At 36.3% G+C, this 24,811-nt stretch overlaps 1 protein-coding gene across 1 annotated transcript; it reads right to left on the reverse strand.

Annotated features, from left to right (window-relative positions):
* Positions 1-343: 343 nt before the first annotated feature.
* Positions 344-24,258, reverse strand: LOC121423803 (palmitoyltransferase ZDHHC21-like). The gene is made up of 8 exons (XM_041619294.1): positions 24,071-24,258; positions 21,306-21,561; positions 20,328-20,426; positions 19,622-19,733; positions 10,269-10,407; positions 9,363-9,479; positions 7,331-7,383; positions 344-479 (listed from the first exon to the last, which is right to left on the reverse strand). Exons 2-8 carry the CDS (start codon positions 21,559-21,561, stop codon positions 350-352), a joined length of 906 nt encoding a protein of 301 aa, XP_041475228.1. The 5' UTR covers positions 24,071-24,258; the 3' UTR covers positions 344-349.
* Positions 24,259-24,811: the final 553 nt, after the last annotated feature.

Here is a 24,811-nt window from a genome sequence, read left to right on the forward strand (position 1 = left end):
TTTTGTAGCCCTTTCCTCTTCTTTTTTATTGGCATTTCATAGCCGTAAAAAAGGCTAAAAAACATTGAATTTTGTCCATTAAGTTTTCTCCATGGTCTTTAATACTTGAAATGACTACAAAACAGCACATTTTGTCCATTTTACACAACCACGGCTTCAAAGTCTTTATTGCAGTTCACCATTTATCTTTCTAAGATATTTTGTACATGGAAATCCTTGAGTTGTGTAGTTTGAACTTGTTGCTTTGGTCTTGCTGTAATATCTCCCTCTACCTCTATTGCTATCTCATGTTCCTCAACATAAATCTGAATATTCATTCTGCTACATCTGCCTATTCTCTGTCTCTCTCTCATGCTACTTCTGCGTAAACAATGATGTTCCTGGCTTGTCGAGTTCGTAAGGGGTTCAGCCAGAAGAGAATGTGGCCACGTCCAAACACGTCCCGAAAGCTATCCATTGGTTTCTTAGTATTCACAGGCCTGTCATATAAGATGGGATGGTGAAAAGAAAAGGACAAAAATAAAATAACATTTATTTCTTGTACAGAGCATATCGTCGGCCTTATGCCAAAAGGGCCTTAACTGCTTTTGGCCATTTCGAGATAATGGCGTTTATAAAGGTTTTGGCCTCTCTAATAATCAAAAGTTTGTGGTCGTTTTTTTGCTTTTGAAGCCAATTTCGATAAACGTGTTAAGTTATTAAGTTTTACATGAAATGTGTTAAATTTATTATAAAATATTCAGAACCCCTAAAATCGGGTTAAGGCCCTTTTGGCATAAGGCCGACGATATCATGTACTTTTTGACATCTCTAGATGCTTTCAAAGGACTTGGATATTATTACTCTGGCTTTTGCCCATCAGCCTTTCAGTGCACAAGTCTTTCAAAGAATGAATTCACCCATTTTTTTCACCCGAGTTTGGTGCAGCAAAGTGTGAGTACAATGTAGATTTCTTGCTGAAGGAAATAACGCCATAGCTGGGATTCAAACCCATGTCCCTCTGTTTCAAAGTTCAGAGACTGATCCACTGGGCCACAAAACTCCACTGTTTGATCATTTTTTTTAGTAAAAGAGAAACTATAGAGTCCAATCACAAAAAGTAAATGATCCTCTAAACCTCACCATCAAAGCAAGAGTGATTGATAACTTGACTCCTGTGCTGTCTGGACGAGGCATGCACACAGATGAATATGATATAATAAGACTTTCCCAGCGTATATATCACGGACCTGATATATCAATGAGATACATCACTGAAAATACCATGAAAACAATCGACACATCACAATTACCTTGCTCACTCAAGGGTTATATGCGCACACAAAGTTGAACCAAAAGTGCATTGCCCCTTGATTGTTTTGTGTATATATGTATGTGGAGTAAAATTCATTTGTGACATCACATTTTAACCCGTTGACAACAGAATTCTGTGGTTCCTATAGACTTTGTACAGGTATCACCCGGTTCCAGTTGGCAATGGGTTAATACATTGCGGGGGCCAGATCGAGATGACTGAGCATAATTTACATACACACTAGCAGTAAACAAGCATTGACCCAAGTGCATTTTTTAAATGACCTTAACAGATTTTTTGACCAAAATTATTTCTTGTAGAGTTCTATATTATTTCTTCCTATATATGAAATGGTTTTAGGTATGGAATACAAAGCAATTATCCATCACCCCTCGATCCCAGATGGCAAGAAAAAGTGTCGTTTTCTCGGCAAACTGGATGTACTTGCTATCTTTCCTCAGTTATTTTTTTTCTTCAAAGATACATGTAGCTACATCCACCTTGCCTCAAAAATGAGTTTGCTCATCTTTGACAAAGGTGAAATGTAGCATACTACGGAACATTTTCATGCAATTGTACTTATTATCTATACGATCATAATAATTCATCTTCTCTTCAATGCTGGTATATGTAGTACAGGCTTTGCAAAACAACAATAATCCTGGTATTGCGTCTGTGGATAAATTTCCACTCATCCACACTAAGCAAGGCTTTCCCAAATTATCTCAAAAAAGATTAAAAATAAGAAAATGAATTCATATTACTTTCACTTAAGACTCATGCATTCATCAAGTCTCTCATTTATGATGCACATGAAAACCTTTATACATTTTTAAATGCCCTGCATTATCAGTAAAATACACATATCCTGGTTTATCAAATTGTTTTCCTATGTTGTGCAACAGTGCAAGAGTGAACAATAAAATGTTTTAACTTTTAAAGAAGAAACAGAAACAAGGGGAGACATTTGAAAAAAAATTAAACAAACAAACAGGTGTCTGTTCATCCGGATAAAAACTGACAGTAGCGATGTTAAAAAAAAAATTGCTTGACATAAAAAGGAAGGAAGCCAACATTGAATGAGGGGAGTTTGGTGCCAATCGGACCACAATCTGGTTTCCTTTCAACCATGTCATATTTCAAAGCCTTAATTTGGTAAATCCCCCTAAATTCCAGGGATTCATTTAAAAAAGGACTATTGTAATTTCAACTTGCCATTGCTGATGGTGAAGTAAAGAAGGCATGCTTGTAAAGCGGTGAACTTCAACCGGGTAACGGGGAAGAGATCAGTGTGAAAGGGGTATAAGCAGGAAGCAGGGAGGCACAAAGAGAGAGAGAGAAAGGGGATGCAAAGTGAGGTGTGGGGGCATCATGGTCTAGTGATTATGACTCTCGTCTTTCTGATCTGAGGGACGAGGGTTTGACTCCCAGCCATGGCGTGTTTTCCTTCGGCAAGAAATTTACCCACATTGTGCTGCACTCAACCCAGGTGAGGTGATCTGAGGGACGAGTGCTTGATTCCCAGCCATTGCGTATTTTTCTTTTGCAAGAAATTTACCCACATTGTGCTGCACTTAACCCAGGAAGAACTTCCTTGAATGCACAAGCGCCCGGTCAAGGTAGCCTTGATAGAGCCAGGGCAATAATAATAATAGTACCATGCTAAGCAGGGCCGGCTGGGAGAGCAGTTTTCAGAAGTGAAGTGGCTACCCTGGGTAATAGATGATGTTATTATAATAATTATTTATTGCAGATTCTAATTAATATTAATTGCAGATACACCTGTCTTATCTCCTTTCTCTTTGTTCTAACCCCACATTGTAGATAAATCCTAGTTCGTTTACAACCACTTAGTCTTCTAACCATCTAGGTTTAAAGCAGACACGAACCAATAGCATCATCTCGAGTCCTCAACTGCTCATACCTGGCCAGTTTCCTGACCCATAATGCTAGTGTAGTCTAGAAATATAGACCCACTTGATAACATGCTACTCAGCAACCACTCACTACATTTATAATGCAATAATTATGTAACCAAGTAGCAAAACGATTACTTTTCTTCTCAAAACATTTTACTTTCTCTATACAAATACATTTATAGGTCAATTTATTCTCTAAAGCATTTGTAGATAAATCTGAAAATGTATATTTTAAGACTACGTATTTATAACACACAGTCAATGAGAGACCACACACAATTCACTCCTCCTTTAATTGCAACTTAAGATAATTTATCATCTTATTCCCATTTAGGATGAGAACCTCATTGCAATGGGAATGGGGTACAGGCAATTCATACGATAAAGAATAGGTAATAGACTTGAACAGCAAGGGGATTGATGAACAAGAAAACATTAGGAATGAAAGGAAAGAGAGATACTAAAGACAAAAAGACAGAGTAAAACAGGACATTTTAATACAGACAGGCAAAAAGATATAAATAAAATATAAGCAAGAAAGGTGAAGGAGAAAATAATAATAATAATGATTATAATAACAATAATAAAATAATAATAAAAAATAACAATAACACAATAATAATAAAAATAATAATAATACATTGCATTTATAAAGCGTTTTTAAAGTGTTCCCAAAATATAGAACATGACACAGATCATGGGGAAGAAAAATAAATAAATGCAAAGAAAGTGATGGAAGTTTTAAACTAAAAAAAATGAAAATGAATAATAATTAAATGGAGTCGCCCAGAGTCACAAGTTTTTGAACTTTTAATGATCTCCAAAGTCCCATTTATATTTATTTATGTATTATTTCATGCTTATTCACTACGAAACCAGTAACTTGCTAAAAAGATGTTGGTAACTAGGTGAAGTGGTTTTCCTCCTTTGCAAACATGGCCATAGTTACTCAATCTATTCAATCTAGGATTTGATCTTGTTATGGATGTAAATAGAGCACCAAATCAAAAGGATAAATAAGAGAAAGGGGTTAGAACCTAAATGTTTGTTATCTTCCTTGTGCGATGCAGGAATCGATACAGTTTTGCTACGCCAAACTGGGTTGACTTTGGACAAAACTGGGGCAGAAAACCAGATTTTGGGTTCTTTTCTTCCGATTTCTAAACTGAGATAACACAGATCAGAGAATATAAATAGAAAACAGGCTTGACGGCTCGTGGGACATGCATGTAAACTGCTGTACATCATGATAGTCACATTTGCTTGTATCTCAGAGAGATGAGAGGCCAAACAAATACTCAGATTTCAAGAAGATAGGAGATTTCACAGATACCTATTGAAACTATGCCATTAAAGACTCCAATCAATAAATGTTAAAGATTTCAATTTTCAAAGCAAACAATTACAAACTTCATAACAATTTAATAAGAAATATCTGGAACCAACACAAAGTTTGTGTGAAATGTTTCATATTCAGTACAAACAGGTTAAATAAAGTATTCAAAATGAAAGAGAATGATATACTAGTACTTGTTCATTTTTTTATTTTGCAGCTAGAATCTTGAAGTACATGTATACCCTTTACTATAGCATAGACAATCACTCTAATGAAACTACAGACTATACGCCTTGGTCACACTGCCAATGGGAGTTTTTCCATAGTGCTAGTGGTCTCGAGACACTCTAACGCCCATAACTTAGTTGTTTTTCAATATTTCTCTCACATTATTGATTTCATTTATTGATTCTAGTATTTTCATAAAAGTTAACTTGTTCCAAAGGTTCTACTCTCCTCCAATTCATCCTTTTGTCTTTTTATAATTAAAAAGGCAGTGCGCAAACACCAATAAAAATTGTAATGCTAATAATTATCACCCATATCAGACATCTGAGCTGGTAATTTACAAAAAACATGTTGCCCTAGATTTTCTGATTATCGGGAAGGGTAGGCATATTGTTGGTATTTTGCTCGGTCTCTATGCGCGTATTGACTTTGCATGCAGAGACGACGCAAAATATACCTTTGTATTTTCCCTGGTCTCACATCTGGGCATTTGAGGATGCATAGAAAGAGATACACTTCATAATCATCTCTGCAGCAACAACATACGTCACAATAAAGATAACACTGGATATGCGTCCATAGGGACGCAAAAAGTATGTCATAATAGTAAAGTGCAGAGACTGGCCCTGATACAAATATGACACAGTAGAACCATATATTCTTGCAAGAAATATCTCCATTTTCATGATTTTTGCTCTAGATGTCTAATTTGGATGATAATAAAAATATTGACTGGCTCTTCAAATATATTGCCCTTAAAAGAACAATATTGCCCTCATCTAAAGACTTGGGCCAATATGATTCTTTTTTGGGCTATAGTTTGATGTTCCCTTCAAGGCCAGTCAATATCATATAAATATTATCTTTTTATAAAGAGCATGTATCTTAATATTAAAAATATATTCTGGGCCCTGTCTTACAAAGAGTTATGATTGATCCAATCAATCATAACTCTATGGAAATATATCAGTGCCATAATTTTTTATACAGGAAATTTGCAAAATGTCCTTTGTAAACAAAGGCGAACACACCAAATTGTCAAGAAATCAATGAATTTATGGATATACATTCATATTTAGAAATTTGTTTTGAACAAACATGCATTTTGTATGTTGACTTTGCTGGCTTTCCATAGTTGCGATTTATCGGACCAATTGCAACTCTTTATAAGACAGGCCCCTGGTGTAAACATTCTTTTTGAATGAACGCCTCGTGCCAAACAACAACTATACCCAAAATGCCAAATTTTATATAACACACCAGATGGTGGACAGCTCTCCAACAGAAGAAACAGGAAACCTGATCTACATAGAGATCTAAAATTTGAAACATGACAAATAACAAAGAATAGATGCTCCTGTACGAAACAGATAACGTCATCTTTCTCATTCTACATCATGTATGTGGTTTGTATTGACGTTATTACCAAAGATATGATCTCACATTAAACTCTGTATATGCCATTACCAACTTTCATCCAATCACCTATTTGTGACAACTTCACAAAACTGACAGTTACAACCCCCACACTTTTTCAATAACCATCAATGAATAAACATTGAATAAATCCTTAAGAGAGTTAAGTCTGTTGGGAGGAATGGTTAAATAGCAAGTGTTTTCAAGAGCTCTCTGGACTATGATGGAAATGAGACGGGTCGGCCTTTGTGTATTTTAAAATGAAAAAAAAACAAGCATTTGCCAGTCAAAAACTTTTCTAACAAGTTGCAATGACATAAAAAGAGATTAAAGGTCACCACCATCCTAAGTAAAAAAAAATAATAAAAAAGGCCTTACAATTAGGGTAAAGGTTTAGCAGCTTCAATAGAACACTCCTTTTAGTGCCAGCTCTGATTAAACAATACTATGTGTTCTCACCAAATATACTGCAATTCTTTCTAAGATCAAAACTGTGAAGGCTCTCCTTTAACTATTAAAGTGACTGATATTAGACTAATTGTAATTAAATGTATTAACTGGGCATTATGCACTTTTGCAACTATTATACTTAGCATTTCATTTGACTAAGCAAGATGCTTAAACTCGTATTCAGATTGCATCTAAGTGTTTTAATCTATAAAGCCAAATTTTTGCAAAATACTTACTAATAACGTCAGTGACGTCATAAGGTTTGAGCCAAATAACGCGCAATGAATGCATCCATCTTTGCGGAGAATGTATGACTGTGTGTATCACGTTTGTAAACTTAAACCAGGCTTAAGTCTGGTATGCGGCTGATTTAAGCAAAATACCTGTTTTCGCCAAAAAAAAAGCATTTGAATAATAAAAATAAATCAGTATTTTACTCAAACAAAATACTGAGAAAAATACTTCAAATTCTGGCTTAAGTATCAAATTGAACACCGGCCCTGTAATTGAAGCTACATAGAGAAGTTACAAGTTGATGCAAAGGATTGGGATTTGAGTCTTGGTTACATCTTTAGGATAGTGACGTTAAAGGTCAGTCCAAGATGTGAATAATCACATCCGATTGATACACATTATTAAAACACTCAATTATTACAATCTATCACCAAATTATGATATTGGCCTTACCTTTCATACACTGGTTTACCACCGTAGATGAGAGACTCAACTGTAGTTTTATCCTGTATCATGAAGAAAACATCAATAATTTTGGTTAGACAGAATTAATTTGGTAGTCCAAGTTGTTAAATCCAGCTTTGTCTCTGCTACACGGGGGGGGGGGGGCAGTCGGATTCCATCTTACAGCCCAAACACTCACAGTAACTCATCCCTGACCCCTCCCTCCACTTTGCAAGATTCAGTGCATCCTCTATCCTCAAACCAACCCTCTTACAATTATCCTCAACCATGTCTTCTTTAGAAAGAAATAAAACAATATCACGACTAAACAATGCATCCCAGTAAAAAAGAAAAAGACTGAGAATTAATGATGTTTTATTGGTACTAGACACATATTCGTAAAGGTTCTCTTTCTGTTAATGTGATTTATAATTAATAATCATGCATTTTCAGTTCCATTTAAATAATAATCTGATTAATACAAGCATAATGTATGATGCAAATGCTAAAAATAGTACCTAAAAAACAGCCGTACATGTAGCTGCAGCATTCACATTTACATTCATGTTCATATTAAAGCACAAGAACAACTAAAATTCTAAAATTTTGAAGAAAAAGTGCAATGCACAAATCTTAGTAAGAATCAAATAAACCATGATGGATAAAAAGCTGAAATTAAGTGCAAGTAACACAGAAAATGAAAAAATAAGATAGATATATTCAATACTTGATGTATGAGTGAATAAAAATAAATCATACCGCCTCAGTGCTTTGTATACTTATTCCACTGAAGAGTTTCCTCTTTGGTAAAATTTTGTAAGATCTCAAGAACCAAATAATCTGATAAAAAATTAAATCCGTCTTTTTCTCCGAATAAATACTGAAATTGAAACTTTAACAGGTGTGTATTAAGTGATATCAAATAAAAAGAGCTAAAAAAGGCTGAAGAGTGTTGAAAACAAGCTGAAATTGTAAGATCTCCCATAGTCATGTCCAAAGGAGAGCTAAAATATGCTGAAATTAAGCAGAAAATCAAAATCCCCAAAAGCTGAAATCAACAATAAAAAAAAAGCTGACCGGTTTCAAGAATGATAATAACATCTTATTATAAAATAAAAAATAGGTTCTCCATAAACATCCATAGAATTATGACAGTTAAATTCTTTTTTTGGGGAGTCAATTATGGGTGCATTATTGCCTTAAATTTGATTTGTCATTGGAAAGATATTATGTTGAACTATTAATAAAATCCCTGTGGAGTGGGGAAAATTACTTTAATGCATAGGTTTGCTTACATACACTCACTGGTCCGTACTCTAAACTCGGGTTTAAATTAAACCCTGGTTTCAAGTTGTGGTTTAACTATGGAAAACCAATTGGGGCACAAATCCTTAACAGTACACATTCAGTTTACTAACTCATATGACACCTAAAATTTTCATAATTGTCTGGGAATGATAAATGAAGTCTTTTGAAGTATTTTTCTTCATTATACAAGCAAAAGGAAACAAAATAGTAAACTTAAGAAAAACACAATATAAACAGAATTTTTGGCTCCCCATAATTTTAGCACAGAGACCGTGGTTTAAAGGCCATCGCACATCTTACGACCTGACCGGTCGCCGACTGGCTTGCGACTGAGTGAGGGGAGATGAATCGCAAGGCAGTCATAAGCCTCGACACCGCACACTTTGCCATCCGATCTGCGACTCATGCATGCGCTTTTTGGCATAGCATCTGAGAAATTTTGCTTACTACTGCGTATGCGCGTTGTTTATCCTAATACGCGTTATGTAACTCTGCTGTCTGATTGGCTGGAGGTTGGATTGAGCTTGTGATCCAGTCATAAGGATTCGACATGTCAAATCTTTCCAATTTTCCTTGCGACTTGTCTCTGACCGGTCACATCTCCCTTCACTCAGTCAAAAGCCAGTCGGCGACCAGTCGTGTCGTAAGGTGTGCGATGGCCTCAAGTTAAACCTGACTTCAGAATACGGACCAAGGAATATCATGAAAGATGCTGGGTGTATGTTCTTCTTACTTTGCTAATATTGTAGATCTGGGAGAATAGCTGTGTAAAACAAAAGAACTCTAGCATGCAGCCTGATATGAAGCATCCGTACATCAGATACCGCTCATAACGGAATCTAAACAATGACTGAAAAAGTCACCAGAAAGAAAGAAAAAAAATAATACTTGGATTATGAGGGGAAAAGAAAATCAAATCAAGTTTCCATTGAAGTTTTCCTTCTAATGACAAATTTACACATTTAATGCAATAATTCAAAATTATACACTTTAATATCATACATTTTATCAGATACTTATCAATCTTGAAATACATGTATGTAGCAGACCAAAGTACTTCAAATAAATATATGACCAGGAACAATATACAGTGTGTCCAACATAAAAAGGAAACCCATTTTCAGAAACATATTTATAATTATGTTTTTACTATAAACTTGATAATTATGGTAACAGTGGATTTTATTTTAGGTTTAGGGTAGGGTATAGTGTTACATCCGGGGTCGAAGTTGGCGATTCCATTAGTGTGTGGAATTTACAGTGGAGCAATTGTCCCCAGAGAAAATGTCATGGAACCGGCTAAACCTATTTCTTCTACCATTAATTTGTTCTGACTAATGTTTGCTTTTGTTTAAACCCTAATGATCTTATTTCCACTTCATTGACTTATTTTGTTTTCTTCAAATTGTCAAATCAAGATTTGGATCATAAATAGTTCATCTAACCATAGTAGGTCCATGATCTAACCATATTGACCAAGCAGATATCAGACAGAATGGGTATACCCAAACTTGAAATTAGACCATGTGGCAAAAGGGCTACATGACAATTCCACTAAATAGTAGATTATCTGGTTGTACACAAACTTGGATTAGACTATGTCAGATGAGACCAAAAGACAATTTACCATTTTACTTACCATGTCACATGTTGAACACGATGGAAAGTAATAAAAGTGAAGAATATCTAGAAGCAGAGCAGAGCTACTTAGCAGGAAGCCATAGAGAAGTAGGAGCACAAATACAAACTGATTATCTTCTCCTACACAACTATTGATCCTGAATTGAAAAGAAAATAAGAAGCATATTTAATGAATAAAGGGTTCAACTTCAGAAGTTCACTTTTATAGCTACTATCTTTCACTGTGACCAGTCCTCTGTATCATGTTGAAATGTTTTGTACCTATACTTTGTGAATATGCATTTTCATTTTTTTTTAAATTTATATGTATACCCATGATAACAGAAACATTTCAGCCCTTGGCTGCAGTAAATGTAATCTAATTACATATGTTTTGAAATAAATAAACCATGAATATACAAGTAATCCATGTCTCGTTTTAAGAAAATGAAGGTACACCATACATGAAGTCTTATAATCTTCATCAGAAGCAGGAAAATCTTTGAATATTTTAAAATGAAGATTGACCAAAAGTGGCTAAAGAAAATCAAAACCTGAAACGAACACAACTATTCTGAAAATGGAAATACACTCATTAATTGAGATTCAATGACATCTTTGAACTCCACTTTTGAATAACATATGTGTATAGTAAAGATCTTTCATTCTCTATATCTTAACAACGTACATCAACCATATAACTGGCATAGTAAGACCATAATAAACATGTTAGTTTCTTTCCCCTTCAAAAATCTACTTATCTTTTTTTGTAAGTGGTATCCCATTGTATGTGATTTTTTTTTCTTTATCAACTATCTATTTCATGTTTGTAATGTAAATATATGTATGTACAGTACATTTTTTTAACTGACAAGTAAACAATACAAATTGCAATGATGGGAAATAAATTGAATTGTGAGAAGCTTTGAATTACATCATCAATGACAAGCAACTTCACAATGTATTAAAATATCATGTAGGAAGGAGCTGAGATCCTAATCACGCAAATTCGAGTTTCTTTCACAAATCTCCAATAAAATAAATCACTAGAACACAAAGCCAACAAATTTATTTATTTATTTATTTCGTTTTATTTATACAGGGTAGCCCCATCAGTAGTCATGTACTGTTTTCCAGGGGGCCCTGTAAACAATTGTTTACAATAACAAACAAGCAAATTACAATAATCAGAAGTGAATACATGGAAAAAGATGATGGTACATAGGTACCATGTAGGGAAGTAACATTAATTCATCTAGATTTCAATCAGCATTACAATAAAGGAAAAACACCCCCCCTACATTTCAATTATTTAAATTAAGGTTAATCAGTTTGATTGCTACTCAATGTGAATAGTACATACGCAAATTTACTAGTGGAAACAAAACAAAAGTTTCATTTCTCTAAGAATCATTTGTATTGTTTGTAAACATTGCCATTGGCACTTTTAGATCACATGATCCAATGAAACTTACAAGGTTCATTAATCATGTGACAATACCGTCAAATGACAGACATCAACAGCGTCATGGGGGCCGTAGCTAAACAATACAACAGGAAAGGAATCCCTTATCGGCTTCCCAAAATGATTCCCAAGAAACAGAATCAGATACCGGTAATCAAAACAAGAATGATGCAATCAGAACAGATCTATATAAAACAATACAGTCTTGTACGAAATATAGATCAAAGAGATTTAAAAGGTCCCTGCATCCCAAATTCAAGATTGTTCCTATTGGTGCACAGTGCGGAATACAGGTCAAATCTGTAGCATGTTGCTATTCTGGCATCCAAATATATATTTTTCATAGATTTTAAGATTCTAAAGAAAGGTGCAAATTCACATGACAGTTCTTTTACTTTTAGAGGATGTTAATATTTATAGAGAATTAGCAAGTGAAAAGACTTAAAATAAAAAATTGTCATGCTGGTTCTTCCTGCATACATTTTGTACATAGTTTTTGTGGCTCAATTTACCCCAGAAGGTGGCACAACTTACCCCACAGATGGGGCAAGTTGAGCCATTTGACATTGTTTTTTCAAAGGTCACAGTGAATTTCAGTGTGGGGGTAGAAAGTTATATATAGGTGAAAAATATTTCCCAAGAATCAAATTTAAAGGCAAGGTACTTATTTCTACATTCAATTCTAACATGCAAAATGCAAAAAGTGTCACAACTTACCCCGCCTTCCCCTACTGAGCATAGAGCTATTACAGAAATAGCTCCATGTACTGAGCGTATCTATAATTTTAGATGCTTAGAAAATTTCAGCCACTCACTTTCCAGCCATCTACCAAAAATTCTCTGTTTTCGGGGAATATTTTTCATGATCTGCTGCCTAAATCTGCAATATGTTTTTTTTTATATTTCTCTGATAGATCATATTTCAAATAGGTTAGCATACAGAAAGGTGTACCACAGGGTTGTTTGATCTCTCCTTTATTGTTCAATTTAAGCTGAGTGAAAGTTGAAAAACCAGAATTCTCAGTCTTTGCGACAAATGATTTTTGCACTAATGTGCTTGATATGACATTGCAAGCAATTTCTCATGGCTGCAATGTATGCATCAAGATGATTTATAAGTGCCATCTAATTGGTTTTATCTGTAGCCCAATGAATTCACTCGACAAAGTTGACACACGTGATCAGTGTACACAAAAATTAGGAACAACAATGAAAAAGATATTTTAATCAGAACCCTTTCGTTTGTCACTTGACAGGCTCGGTTCAGTCCCACAAGCTACAGAAATCACAAAGTCATTCTACTGAAAGCATCCTGCTATCAAAATAGGCTGCTCTGAGCCCCCATCCCAATTGAGCTAGGCTTAAAAAAATGAAACATGGACAGCTGTACACATGCGATAAAAACACAAGTATTACAGTGTTTTGACAACACAATGTCTAACATTTTGCATATTAAAAATAAAACTAGGCCTATATCACCAACACCTATTAAATAAAAGGGACGTTAAAGGATACAACTAAATAGAGATAAAACAAAGGAAGGAACATGAGCACAGATGTTTTACAAAATTCATTTTGTCAAGGACGGATGTCAGTTTTCTGTTCTACATTTACATTTACTTTTCCTGTCAGACATTTCCTTAGAAAGAAGGATGAAAAGTCTAGTTACATACGTATCAACAAACTTAATAAACTACCGGGGTAAAAAAAGCCAAGGGCATGAATAGTGGTAAGAATCTCTAAATTCAAATAATACCCCTTTCATAAACCCAATTATGCGGATAATATCTGCATAATTTGGTCGTAAAATCAGAGCAGGACCAGAGTTATCCGCATTATTTCGATGATGCAATTATCCGCATAATAGCAGCATCGGGACCAGATTTTGACTTTATGAACGCATTTCCAAAGTAATGCAGATAATTGCCATGGTGCAGTCACAAAGTCACCCTTTTCCAACGCAACCCCATCGGAGGGGACGTGTGCAGTTGCCATGACAATTATCCGTCTTGTTCAGGTCGGGCACTCGTAAAAAAATAGTGCGGATTATTTTCAGAGTTTGTGAATGCAATTTTTATTGAATTATCCGCATTACTCTTAGGCGGATGATTGGAGGATGGGTTTATGAAAGGGGTACAAGTCATCCCATCTACAGTTATGTGAGGCAAAATCAGAAACAATTTTCCTTTGCACTGAACATTTTTTAATAACTTTGAGAGTATCTCAATTTGCCTGTACCATGCTCCTGACCTCGTAAAGAGAAATATTACCAATTGTTTTTAAGGTCAGGATCATAAAATGAAACTGAGATGAAAGTTCCTATTCTGAAACACCTGTTCAGAGGGAAATGAATCGCTCGGTATACATGCATGTTGCAAGCTTTCCTTGTAACTCAAACCAAAATAGTCACATGTATGTGTTATTAAATCATACCATAGTAACATTATGATTAAAAACAAGAACAGAGTGAGAGAAAATAAATAATGGAAATGACATCGATCCTCTAGCGATGATACAGTAGACCAAAATAGAGAAAGTCTTTGATTAATTAGACCAGAACAAAATCAAAATCAACTTCCCTTTGTTGACAGAGTGTAAAAGAATGATCGAGCGTTTCCTTCTTCCTTGTTTATGCGTTCTGTTTTTCTAAACAGTCTATTTTATGATCTTTCTTTGTGTAATTCAATATGTCCAAAGTTACAACTTGATCTTGTCACGGCTGGAGAGGTAAAATAACAAGGGGAAGTGTTTGGAAAAAAAGAGAGAAGGGACTTTTATTTTTGAGATGATTAACAGACAGGTTGATGGTACTTGTAGATATGGAATAAACAGCTTTATAGTAAAATGCTGTTTTCAAACTTTTTGGCGGGAAAAATTCATGCGCACACTCACAATATAACAATGGATCATACTTTTCAAAAATAGCGCAAAAACTATTTGAGAGGAACTCATTTATTGTGACTGCAATTATCAAATCTTTGATACAATTTAATAAACATTAATATTCCTCCCCTCTTTCCCTTCGCTCAGTCAATACTGAGATGCTTTTTTTGATGAAAAGACAAGGAACACCACACCAGAAGACGCTACCTCACTTTTGCTCTGGAAACCGACAATCAAATAATATATTATATTGTGCAGCTGGCAAAGAAAATGATACTAGCTGCCAGCTTCACTACTGATACTTCCTATCTGTATTCCGTGATGAAATAAGATAGAGATACATTGATTAGTATAAATTTGCAATCATAAAATAATTCTTCCTACCATAGTATAATCATGCAGCATATTTATTGACCCATAGACATGAGTTTCATAAAGAGAAAGCATGGTTTCGAAAGGATGGAAAAACTTGTTGCAAACTACATGTTTCAAGTACTGCTGCACTGCAGGAATCTAAGAGGCAGTGTCACTCCTCAAAGAAGATCTCTTCATTTGATTTAGGAAGCATATCATAAAGAATCGTTCTCAGCATACAATTGATCTTCAAATTATAACAAATAAAAGTTCAAATAGTTGCCTGGCTATCAATTTATATGGTTCTATTCATGTCAAAAAATATTTTCTTTTTTATTTTCAAGAGCTACTTTTCAAACCTACTGCCTAAATCTGCAACATTGGATCACAGCATAAATGGGGATTTTCAAGGGCTACTTTTTGTCCAGGGCTCTTTATAGCATAATTTCTGGGGCAAAATCGCACCAAGCCCCCACATATTTTTTCCCCTGGTTTTATTCATGCTTTTGGTATCCTCATACCCTTTTTACACACGCTAAAATTTCCTTAACCCCGTACTATAGGTGGGGCTAAATTACCATTTAGCACCACCTATAGTACGGGGTTAAGCTTAGCCCACTTTCTTTTTACGCAGCATTTTTGCAAAGTGGGCTAACCCCACCTATAGTACGGGATTATTGGCCCTGCAAAAAAGCAGGGTTATCCCAGCAATTGCGGTGCTAAGAGCGATAGTACGGGGTTAAGATCGCTAGTGTAAAACGAAAGTGGGCTAAGCGCTCCCATACATGCCCGGCAACAGAGCCGGTCCCGTTGTTCAATCAGAGGTAATCATAATGAATATTCATGAACAGCGAACACGGCAATGAGAAAAAGTCAGCGAGTTGGAATTCGTGTTTTAATGCTTTCCCCATCGACGCTCGTGAATATTCATGAGCTACCACTAGTCCGGGGTTAGCGAGTTTCGTGTGTGAAAAGGAACCATTCCTTATCCGGGGTTAGCAATAACAATTTGGCATGTGTGAAAAGGAAAAAAAAAATAGTACGGGGTTAAGGATAGTACGGGGTTAGCGATAGTCCGGGGCTAAGAAAATCCTGTGTAAAAAGGGTATCAGATATGAGAGGTCTAGTGATTTACGTACTGACCAGGCTCATCTGTTGAACTGAGTGAAAGGAACAGTTGAAGGGTACTATGTCCCACCAGCTGTGGGGATTATAGAGGATGGCGAAACAAACATATATAATCCATGTGGTTGATTTACTCTTTGAAAAATATCTTCTGTATTGTTTGCAAGAGAACTGCTGGTGGACTAGTGCCATGAATATCAATGGACAGTGTGTGCATTCAATAAGTCAACACTATCACTATTACATGTACCACCACCACCACTACCATCACCATCCTCCTCCTCCTCATCATCATAATCATTATCACCATTAACAACACCATCATTATCCTCACTATAGTCATCAATCATCATCATCATCACCATCACCATCATAACCATCATCATCACCATCATCATCATCATCATCATCATCATCACCATCATCACCATCATCACCACCACCAACATCATCATTATCATCAACACCAACATCTCCATCACCATCATCATCATCACCACCATCACCATCATCATCATCATCATCATCAACATCACCACCACCAACACCATCATCATCATCATCATCAACACCATCATCACCAACACCATCATCATCATCATCACCATCATCAACACCATCATCACCATCATCATTATCATCAATCATCATCATCATCATCATCACCACCACCACCACCACCACCACCATCACAATCATAATCATCAACATTTTCTTCACCATCATTATCATTATCGTCATCATCATTACCAATTTCTGCTCACCGCATGTTGGTGGCAGTAAATTATGACTTTTGGTCATCGATAAAAATACTCCTCTCTTTATTCAAACAAAACAAAAAGATAAAAATACAAAAGGCCTGGATCCCACTTTGAAATATTAATGCAATGGAGAATAGTCTAATTGAAAAGGCGCTAATTATTATTTTTATTATGATTATAATGACTATTACGTGCACCTTTAGAAATTGATACAAAGCATCAAGAGCAGGCTTGGCACGGCATCAGGAATGCAAGTGGTTTCTGTTTTATTAATGAAAAGGCAATTTTATGAAAATGAAAATACAATTTGAATGGTACTTAGAATTTATTGAGAAAACACTCTTAAATTGTAATCAAATCCACCCTGCTTTGTTTTTGATTGTGCTACTCCACTCTTTATATGTTTTAATGAGTCATTGTTCGATGGTAGCAAAGAGGCATTGACTGGTCAAGCAATAAATCATATTGAGTTACAATAAAAATACTTCTAAGTAATCGAGACGATCACACACGCACACGCAAGAAGTTTTCCTTATTTGGGTATTCAATACATAATAAACATAAACAAATGAGAATTTACCTAGTCTTTATAGAGGTATGTTTTCAATTCAAGTAGTATAAAGCACCTTGCATGAGGAATGTTTTTTTTTTTTAGATTAGATTGGAATAATGATAATATATATAAAGGTATATTCACAAGGAAAAGAAAGAATTGGGTTAGAGACACAAGGCAACATCATGAGTATAAAATTGAAGGTGAAAAAAGATAGAAACAAAGTGATGATATGTATACTGATAGCAGTACAGTATCATACTTCACAAAAAATGAAACCAACAAAAAAAAATCAAAGAAAAAGATTGGACAGGAGGTTCCAAAGATGTTAGGAGTATAATCTCCTGAGAATATATGACTTAAATCTGAAATAGCAGAAGAAGAATAAGGAGGAGGAAAGGGAGGAGAAGAAGAAGAATAAGGAGGAGGAGGAGGAAAGGGAGAGGGAGAAGGAGGAGGAAAGGGAGGAGAAGAAGGAGGAAAGGGAGGAAAAGAAGGAGAAGGATGAGGAAAGGGAGGAGAAGGAGAAGGAGGATGAGGAAAGGGAGGAGGAGAAGGAGGAGGAAAGGGAGGAGAAGAAGGAGGAGGAGGAAAAGGAGAAGATGAAGAAGAAGGAAGAAGAAGAAGGAAGAAGAAGAATTTGAAGAAAAAGAAGAAGAAGAAGAAGTAGAAAAAGAAGAAACAGAAGAAAAAGAAGAAGAGGATAAAAAGAAAGGTGAAGAGATAGTAGACAGAACAGGAGAATATTATTGTCCATTTCATGCTTACTTGATCACATTCTTAATCCTTATTCAATATTATTATTCTTGTTGCAGAGGAAGAGGATAGAGCCAGGAGACAAAATAGAAGAAAGAGGAAGACGTCGGGTGAAATGAGGAAGAGAATAAGACTTGCTCAAGTTCCTTGAAGAAAGCTTTAAATGCAAGACTGAATAGAAATCAGTTTGTTTGTATGTGGAATTCTTCTGTATGGGGAGAGAGAGGGAGGGGGGCACATCCTCCTCCCCTCTTTATGCAAGGAACAACTCCAGGGGAGCATTTCATCAATATTTTCATCCGACAAGTTGTCAGCTCTGACATCTTTCCATGATTTTGATTGGCTGAGAGGCACTGTTCCTATGGTAACTGTCAGATAAAATTGGACTTGTCGGATAAAACGTCCGACAAGTCCTTTCATGAAACGCCCCCCTGGGGCATACATTTTTCTCATACTGATAATTTTGAAGGAAACTTTTAAGGAGGATAGAAAGCGATATCAGCTTGTACAGGATGAGCTTTATGAATGCATTTATATACAAAACTTGATGTGGGTTTAATATCGTTTCCTCTCAGGAAGATAATGTTGGCATGCAGTGGTCAAGAGAGGGCGGTATAGCTGCTTTCAAAATATGAGTGTTGAATATTTTCCTAAAAGCCAGTCTATCCTTTGGAAAGCCTGAATCTTATATTCAGCCCATCCAATGGTATATGGACGAGCTTTTTCGTTAATACATGTAACTCCCCACCAACTGGTAACCTATTACGATCTAGATCTTTAATTTAACATCTATATGTATTAGACTGATAAAAGGATGTTTCAAGAAAGAAAGAAAATAACAAGAAAGCCCACCAAGCTGGACACTTAAGCTTTTCAATGACACGGCAACATTTTCTTGCAATTTTCTAAGCAATGATATGAAGGAAGACACTAAGAAGAACACGAGGTGGCAAACAAAAAACAGTATCACACAGAATAGTCAAGGTCGTCCATTTCTTAATTTCCTGCTAAATGTACGGTCTATCTGTAACAAGACTATTCTGATACATGATTTATTATGATAATAATATGTCCATTTACATAGCACAGTTACTATGTGCATATACTTAACTGCGCTTTGATACTTGATATTATATTATTTCATTCAGGCTGTAGCTAAGCCGCCATATTAATAGGTGCTAAAGCGTTCAAGGAATAAATCCTACCGGGTACCCATTCACCTCACCTGGGTCGAGTGCAGCACAATGTGGATAACTTTCTCACCGAAGAAAATTATACAACGGATGAGAATGTTCTTGGGCAAAGGATTTCACATAAAAAAAAATCTGAAATTTTTTTTATATAAAAAATCAGAATTTTGATATTATTCGGGAGAATATCATGCCTGCATAATAATGCAACGTTTAGAATTATAAAGCGCTAAATAAATATTGCATATCATTATCAATGTCCTTTTTTAAACTGGTAATTCTTACCATGGGCAATGGTGGTCCATTCTCCTCACGCACCGTTTACATCGACTACAATGGTGTGACTTAAGAGGGCGCTGTATCAAACATTTCTTGCAGTGACTCCAGTGAATATGATCTATGAACACAAAGCAAAATAATAAATATGTGGTAATGAATTTCTTATAAATTTTAAATTCATAAGACAATATTAGAGCCTTTATATGATGAAAATTTAAAACCTTGAAAAACAGTGTCATGTGCTAAAAAGAGGGTGAAATAAATGACTGAAGCCTCATCTTACAAGTATAGTTATATCCTTTTTCAGTAAATTCAAGAAAGTGGATAAGAGCGGGTCTAATAGGATATCCTTATCCTTCCAGACAGTATTGTTTCATAAAGGGTCGTTAAACAATGTCGCCTGGGCTTAACTGGCGACATAGACGATTAATAGCCCTGCACTCACCTCTATGCATGAGTAAACGTTACGCATGGCACGCCCGCAATACCCCAAATAAATAACCCCGATGACCAAGAGTGAAGAGTCAGTGTCAAGGTCAGTTGAGAGTTAAGGTCAAGTCAAGTATGTGTTCAGTAGCAACATGCAGGACCTCCACACCGTGCTGGACACCATGTACTACCAAGGGATATTATACACCTTGGAGGGGCATGAATTCAGTAAGTGCCTCACTCTCACCTCCTTTATTCAATAGTATGAAGTTTGGTATCTTACCTAATGATGTAGGTCTGACGTCAAACGGAATGTAGCCAGGATTGGAAAGACACGAACGTACCAGGCATATAATCGTTGCACACGATAGAAACATGAACACTGTAAAGAAAGACAGAAAACACAAAGATCAAAGAGGATTAGGTTATTAATCATCATAACGATTAAGTCAGAGTAAAAATCACAATTACATAAATTCCCATTTGTGCATTCCCACTACATCGCTCCTCATTGCGTATTGATTTTCCCTTATAAACGGAATTGTCACTTTTTCATGTACACAATGTCTATGGGGGAACGGAATTTGCGTTTTCAGACATGCTGAAACGGAATTTAAGATTTTCTGAAACGGAAAGTGCAATTTTTAGAAACGGAAAATCACTGTCCTTACATATGAATAAACAGAGTTGTCAGAAATGGGTAAGCTGCAGATCACCCACACATGCAAGACAATGGCACCAGCCTCTTAGATGGTGATGCAGTGACATACACCCATATCAAAATGAAGACACTTTTTTTCAGAGAAAAAGTGTCCGATACTTCAATTTTTAGAATTTTTTTTTTAATTCTGACTTCTTAGACTCTCCTGCCTGTCAGTACACAAAATGAAACATTTTCAGGTCTATTACTGTCTATCTACAATCCCTATCCTACAATCCCTATCTATACAAGGTCATTTATAAATAACCTTTCAGCTGCTGATTGATTCTCAAAGATTGAATATTTTCAGACAATAATAATTTTTGTTGATCAGGGTCCTGTAACACAAAGGTAAGTGATTACACGTAATCGTATGCTTGATTTCTACAATTGATTGTACATTGTAGTCAATTCAATCAATCATAGAAAAAGTGTTGTACGATCTTTGCTAAGCTTTGTGTTACAGGCCTCTGGTACCTTTATACATTTAAAAAAAAAGAACACATCTCCCCAAAAGGCTTGAGTTCTTCATCACGCCATCAAATAAAATGATGAACTCACCCCAAATAACCCATCCTCCTATTTGCTCTTCTCTGTGCATCGGTATCAGAACCAGAGCGGGAATGAAGTAACTATTGTAAGCCCACATTGTCGTGATGCAACTTAGAAAGAAACAACCTCTGCACTCCTTGAGGAACTTGAGACCAAACGGGAGCCAGTGGATACTGGGTGATTGACGGATTGCATCGGCTTCTCGAAGCAGGAACTCCTTCTCGTCCTTCTCCCCGGTCGTCAACTGGAATATATTGGTCTGCATCTGTTGAAGAAGGAATATTATTGGAATGTTTAAGGGATAACAAATGAGAACTTAATATTAAACCTCCAAGCACCACGTGACAATCTTGCTTAATTTCATTTAAAAATGTGGGTAGTTATGACATCAGACAGAATATCTTTTTTACTCGATGTATGAAATATTTCATTTTTTTCCTCCTGTATCATGAGTGATTGTATTACCAACTGTTGTTGCATTATAACAAAACATGGTGAAAATATCAGTGATTTTTTCCTTTTTTCATCTTTCCCACAGAAAAAAAAGTTCCATAGGCCTGAATTGATACAATTCTATTTTCTAAAAGTGAAAAAAATATTTCACATGCAACGAGGGCCCACTAAGTCGAAGAAAAATTTGAATAACGTGTTGTTAATAGAAAGATTGCATGTGCTTCTGGGAATTGAAATGGGTTAAAACTTGTTCATTTTGTTAGTGAAAAGCAGCATCTTGTTTGTGTTTTGCATCTCCTTGAGGCAGTTGTTCTTTGTGGAGGGGAGCAATTGGAAGCTGATACCATAGAAGAAAATTGATCTGGCAAAAAAATTTCATCTTTAAGATGTAGGTATAATTTCAATTACGGTGGAAGTTTGATGAATTTTGAGAAAATCTTGTGTTCGATATTCATGAATGGATAGTATACATCAAAGGGGTTAAAGTAATCTTGGTTGTTGTATGCCCAGACAAGACAGTATTTCAGGAACTTTGCAATCAATATTCACTAAACAGTTGACTGTCCGTCTTCAGGACGGACAGTCAACCTGCCCGAAACGTTGAGTCTCTCTACTGCTTCTGCTCATCATCTCTACTCGCCGACTCAAGCCAGCACCTCCTCATCCATCCTACTAGTACTACTCAAGCTGTTTCAACTCATCAATCTCTTCTGGCTTACAGTCCTTTTCAGGACTACATTCAAGAATGATTAATTTACTCTCAAATTTCCACTTTCTCGCCTATCCATTTCTTTTTCTTCTTCTATCCACTGTTTCTATAATATTCCACAATGGTGTACCGTAAACCACATCAGCAATTAAACACATACTTTATGTATTATTTTTGCTGGCGACACTTTTCGGAAAATATTCAAAGCAATGACAAAGTAAAAAAAAAATATTGAAAATTCTACATACTTTGAACGAAGCACCGCAAGTACTACCATTCGTTTGTCAACTAACGTTCCGCCAGTCTTTACAGTAAAAATATTGGACACTTTGCCGACTTCGCGTAACACTTTGCATTGATTTACGTAAAATGATTTTGTGCCTAGCCTTTCCCTTGTAGTGTCTTTGATATTGAGATAACTCTCGCGCCCTCTTTAGCTCATTAGACAAAAAATTTGGGAAATCATAAGCTTGCTCCGTATTTTGTCAATAAGAAGAAAAATCAATGCTAAGTTAAAATGATAAATTCTTTGTCTTCCGCTTGGCGACAGCACGCAAATCGCGCTTTGCGTGCTGTCGCCAAGCGGAAGACAAAGAAATCAAGATGGTGACGTAAACACGGCCGTAAGCTCTTCCCATCTTTTCATAACAAATCTCTCGTTTTTTTAATGAATTCTTCTTTAAAAATGAAATCAATATCGCAGAAATGTTGGAAATGCAGTTGGACCCCATGTACATGGCTTAAGCCTTTTTAGGGCTATTAATCTTTTAGCATGTTTAGAGGTAGACCAAAAGCTTCGGTCCTGTTATGTTGGTTGTTCAGCTGAACTCCATTGGCTTCACTCACCAAATACAGAGACCGAAGTTGTAGTGCGATCTGTACAGGGACTCAATGGCCAAATGTTTATGTACTTAAGATCGGACAAAACGGGAAAGTGAATTTGTGTGACAGCCGAGGTAAGTCACTGTTTTTGTTCCTTTTAACTTGATTTTTCTCCGTTTTGGGGCAATTAATGCCAAGAGGGAATATTAATTTGCATTTTGGTCACAATTGTCAATTTTTTTATTCATTAAAGACAAAAATTGAAGAGCCCCGACGGGGGGATTTTGCATTGCAAGTCCCCTAATGGTGCGTGCACGATAGCAAGCCGTCTGTGTACGAGGAGAAATAAAAAAAAAATGTTAAAAGACTCCTCGAAACAGACGGCTGCCAGCTGTCTAGTTTAAATTAGACTAGAGGGAAAGTAGAATTCTAGGGGGCGAAAGTTTCTGGTTTTGTACCCGTATGTCATGTATGTGGGGAAATATAGGTAGGAGTACCAGGCGTTGTGGGGAGTGACCATACACAGTATATGACTTTCACTCCCCAAAACGCCCCAGGCCCAGGCTAGCCGTGCCTTCAATTTTCCTGAACACGGCGGCAGTAATGGCATGGGTGCCGGCGGTAGGCCTACATGAATTCCAATGAACGGGACTGTACTATGAATGCCCAAAGCAAAGCTTTCGAAATAGGATTGTGGAGTAATTTATCACAATACAGTCCAATCAATTATGCCCAGGTATCGGCAAAATGTTGGCTACCCAAATGTTGTGGAGAAAACCATTTAACTTACATTGTCGAAGTCGCAGATCTAGATGTTTTGCATACTGGCCCCTTCCCTCCTTTCGCACCTTCGACTCGCCTTACCTGCGCCAGCCGCGCCGCGCCGACGACCGGTACCAGTGCAGTATACAGTACGTCGGCGCACCCGGCACCTAGCTCCAGCGCGGCGGTCACTCAGATCGCGTGTTTTCCCCGGGGTGTTTTCTAACGTGAAAGAGCACTTCTTTGCTGTTTCTATTCATTTTGAAAATGTCAGTTGCACATGTTTTATTTCAGATTTGTTTTTCTGTGTATGTTTACAATGATCATCATCTCCGTCTCCATCATCATCTCCATCATAATCATCATCTCCACCACCATCATCATCATCATCACCACCATCATCATCATCATCACCATCATCATTCATCATCTCCATCATTATCTCCATCATCATCAGCAGCATTGTCATCATCATCATCATCTCCATCATCATCTCCATCATTATCATCACCATTATCATCATCATCATCCCCATCATCATCATCACAACCATCATCATCTCCACATCATCACCATCATCATCCCCACCACCATTAACATCATCATCTCCATCATCATCATCACCATCATCCCCATCATCTTCATCATCATCAGCTCCATCATCACCATCATCCTAATCATCATAATCATCATCTCCACCACCATCATCATCATAATCATACTCCTCTTCATCACCATTATGACTGATCAATGTTATCACCATCGTCAT

The sequence above is a fragment of the Lytechinus variegatus genome, chromosome 11 (genome assembly GCF_018143015.1).
Source record: "Lytechinus variegatus isolate NC3 chromosome 11, Lvar_3.0, whole genome shotgun sequence".
Taxonomy (NCBI): Eukaryota; Metazoa; Echinodermata; class Echinoidea; order Temnopleuroida; family Toxopneustidae; genus Lytechinus; species Lytechinus variegatus.

What these genes read in the sequence shown, in the direction of transcription:
- LOC121423803 (XM_041619294.1), bottom strand. Translation starts at nt 21,561, where the DNA reads ATGCAGACCAATATATTCCAGTTGACGACCGGGGAGAAGGACGAGAAG. An exon ending in AGGAGGATGGGTTATTTGGG is followed by an intron (nt 20,427 to 21,305) that starts GTGAGTTCATCA and finishes CTTTCTTTACAG; the next exon opens with TGTTCATGTTTCTATCGTGT. An exon ending in CGTGTTCAACATGTGACATG is followed by an intron (nt 9,480 to 10,268) that starts GTAAGTAAAATG and finishes TGACTTTTTCAG; the next exon opens with TCATTGTTTAGATTCCGTTA.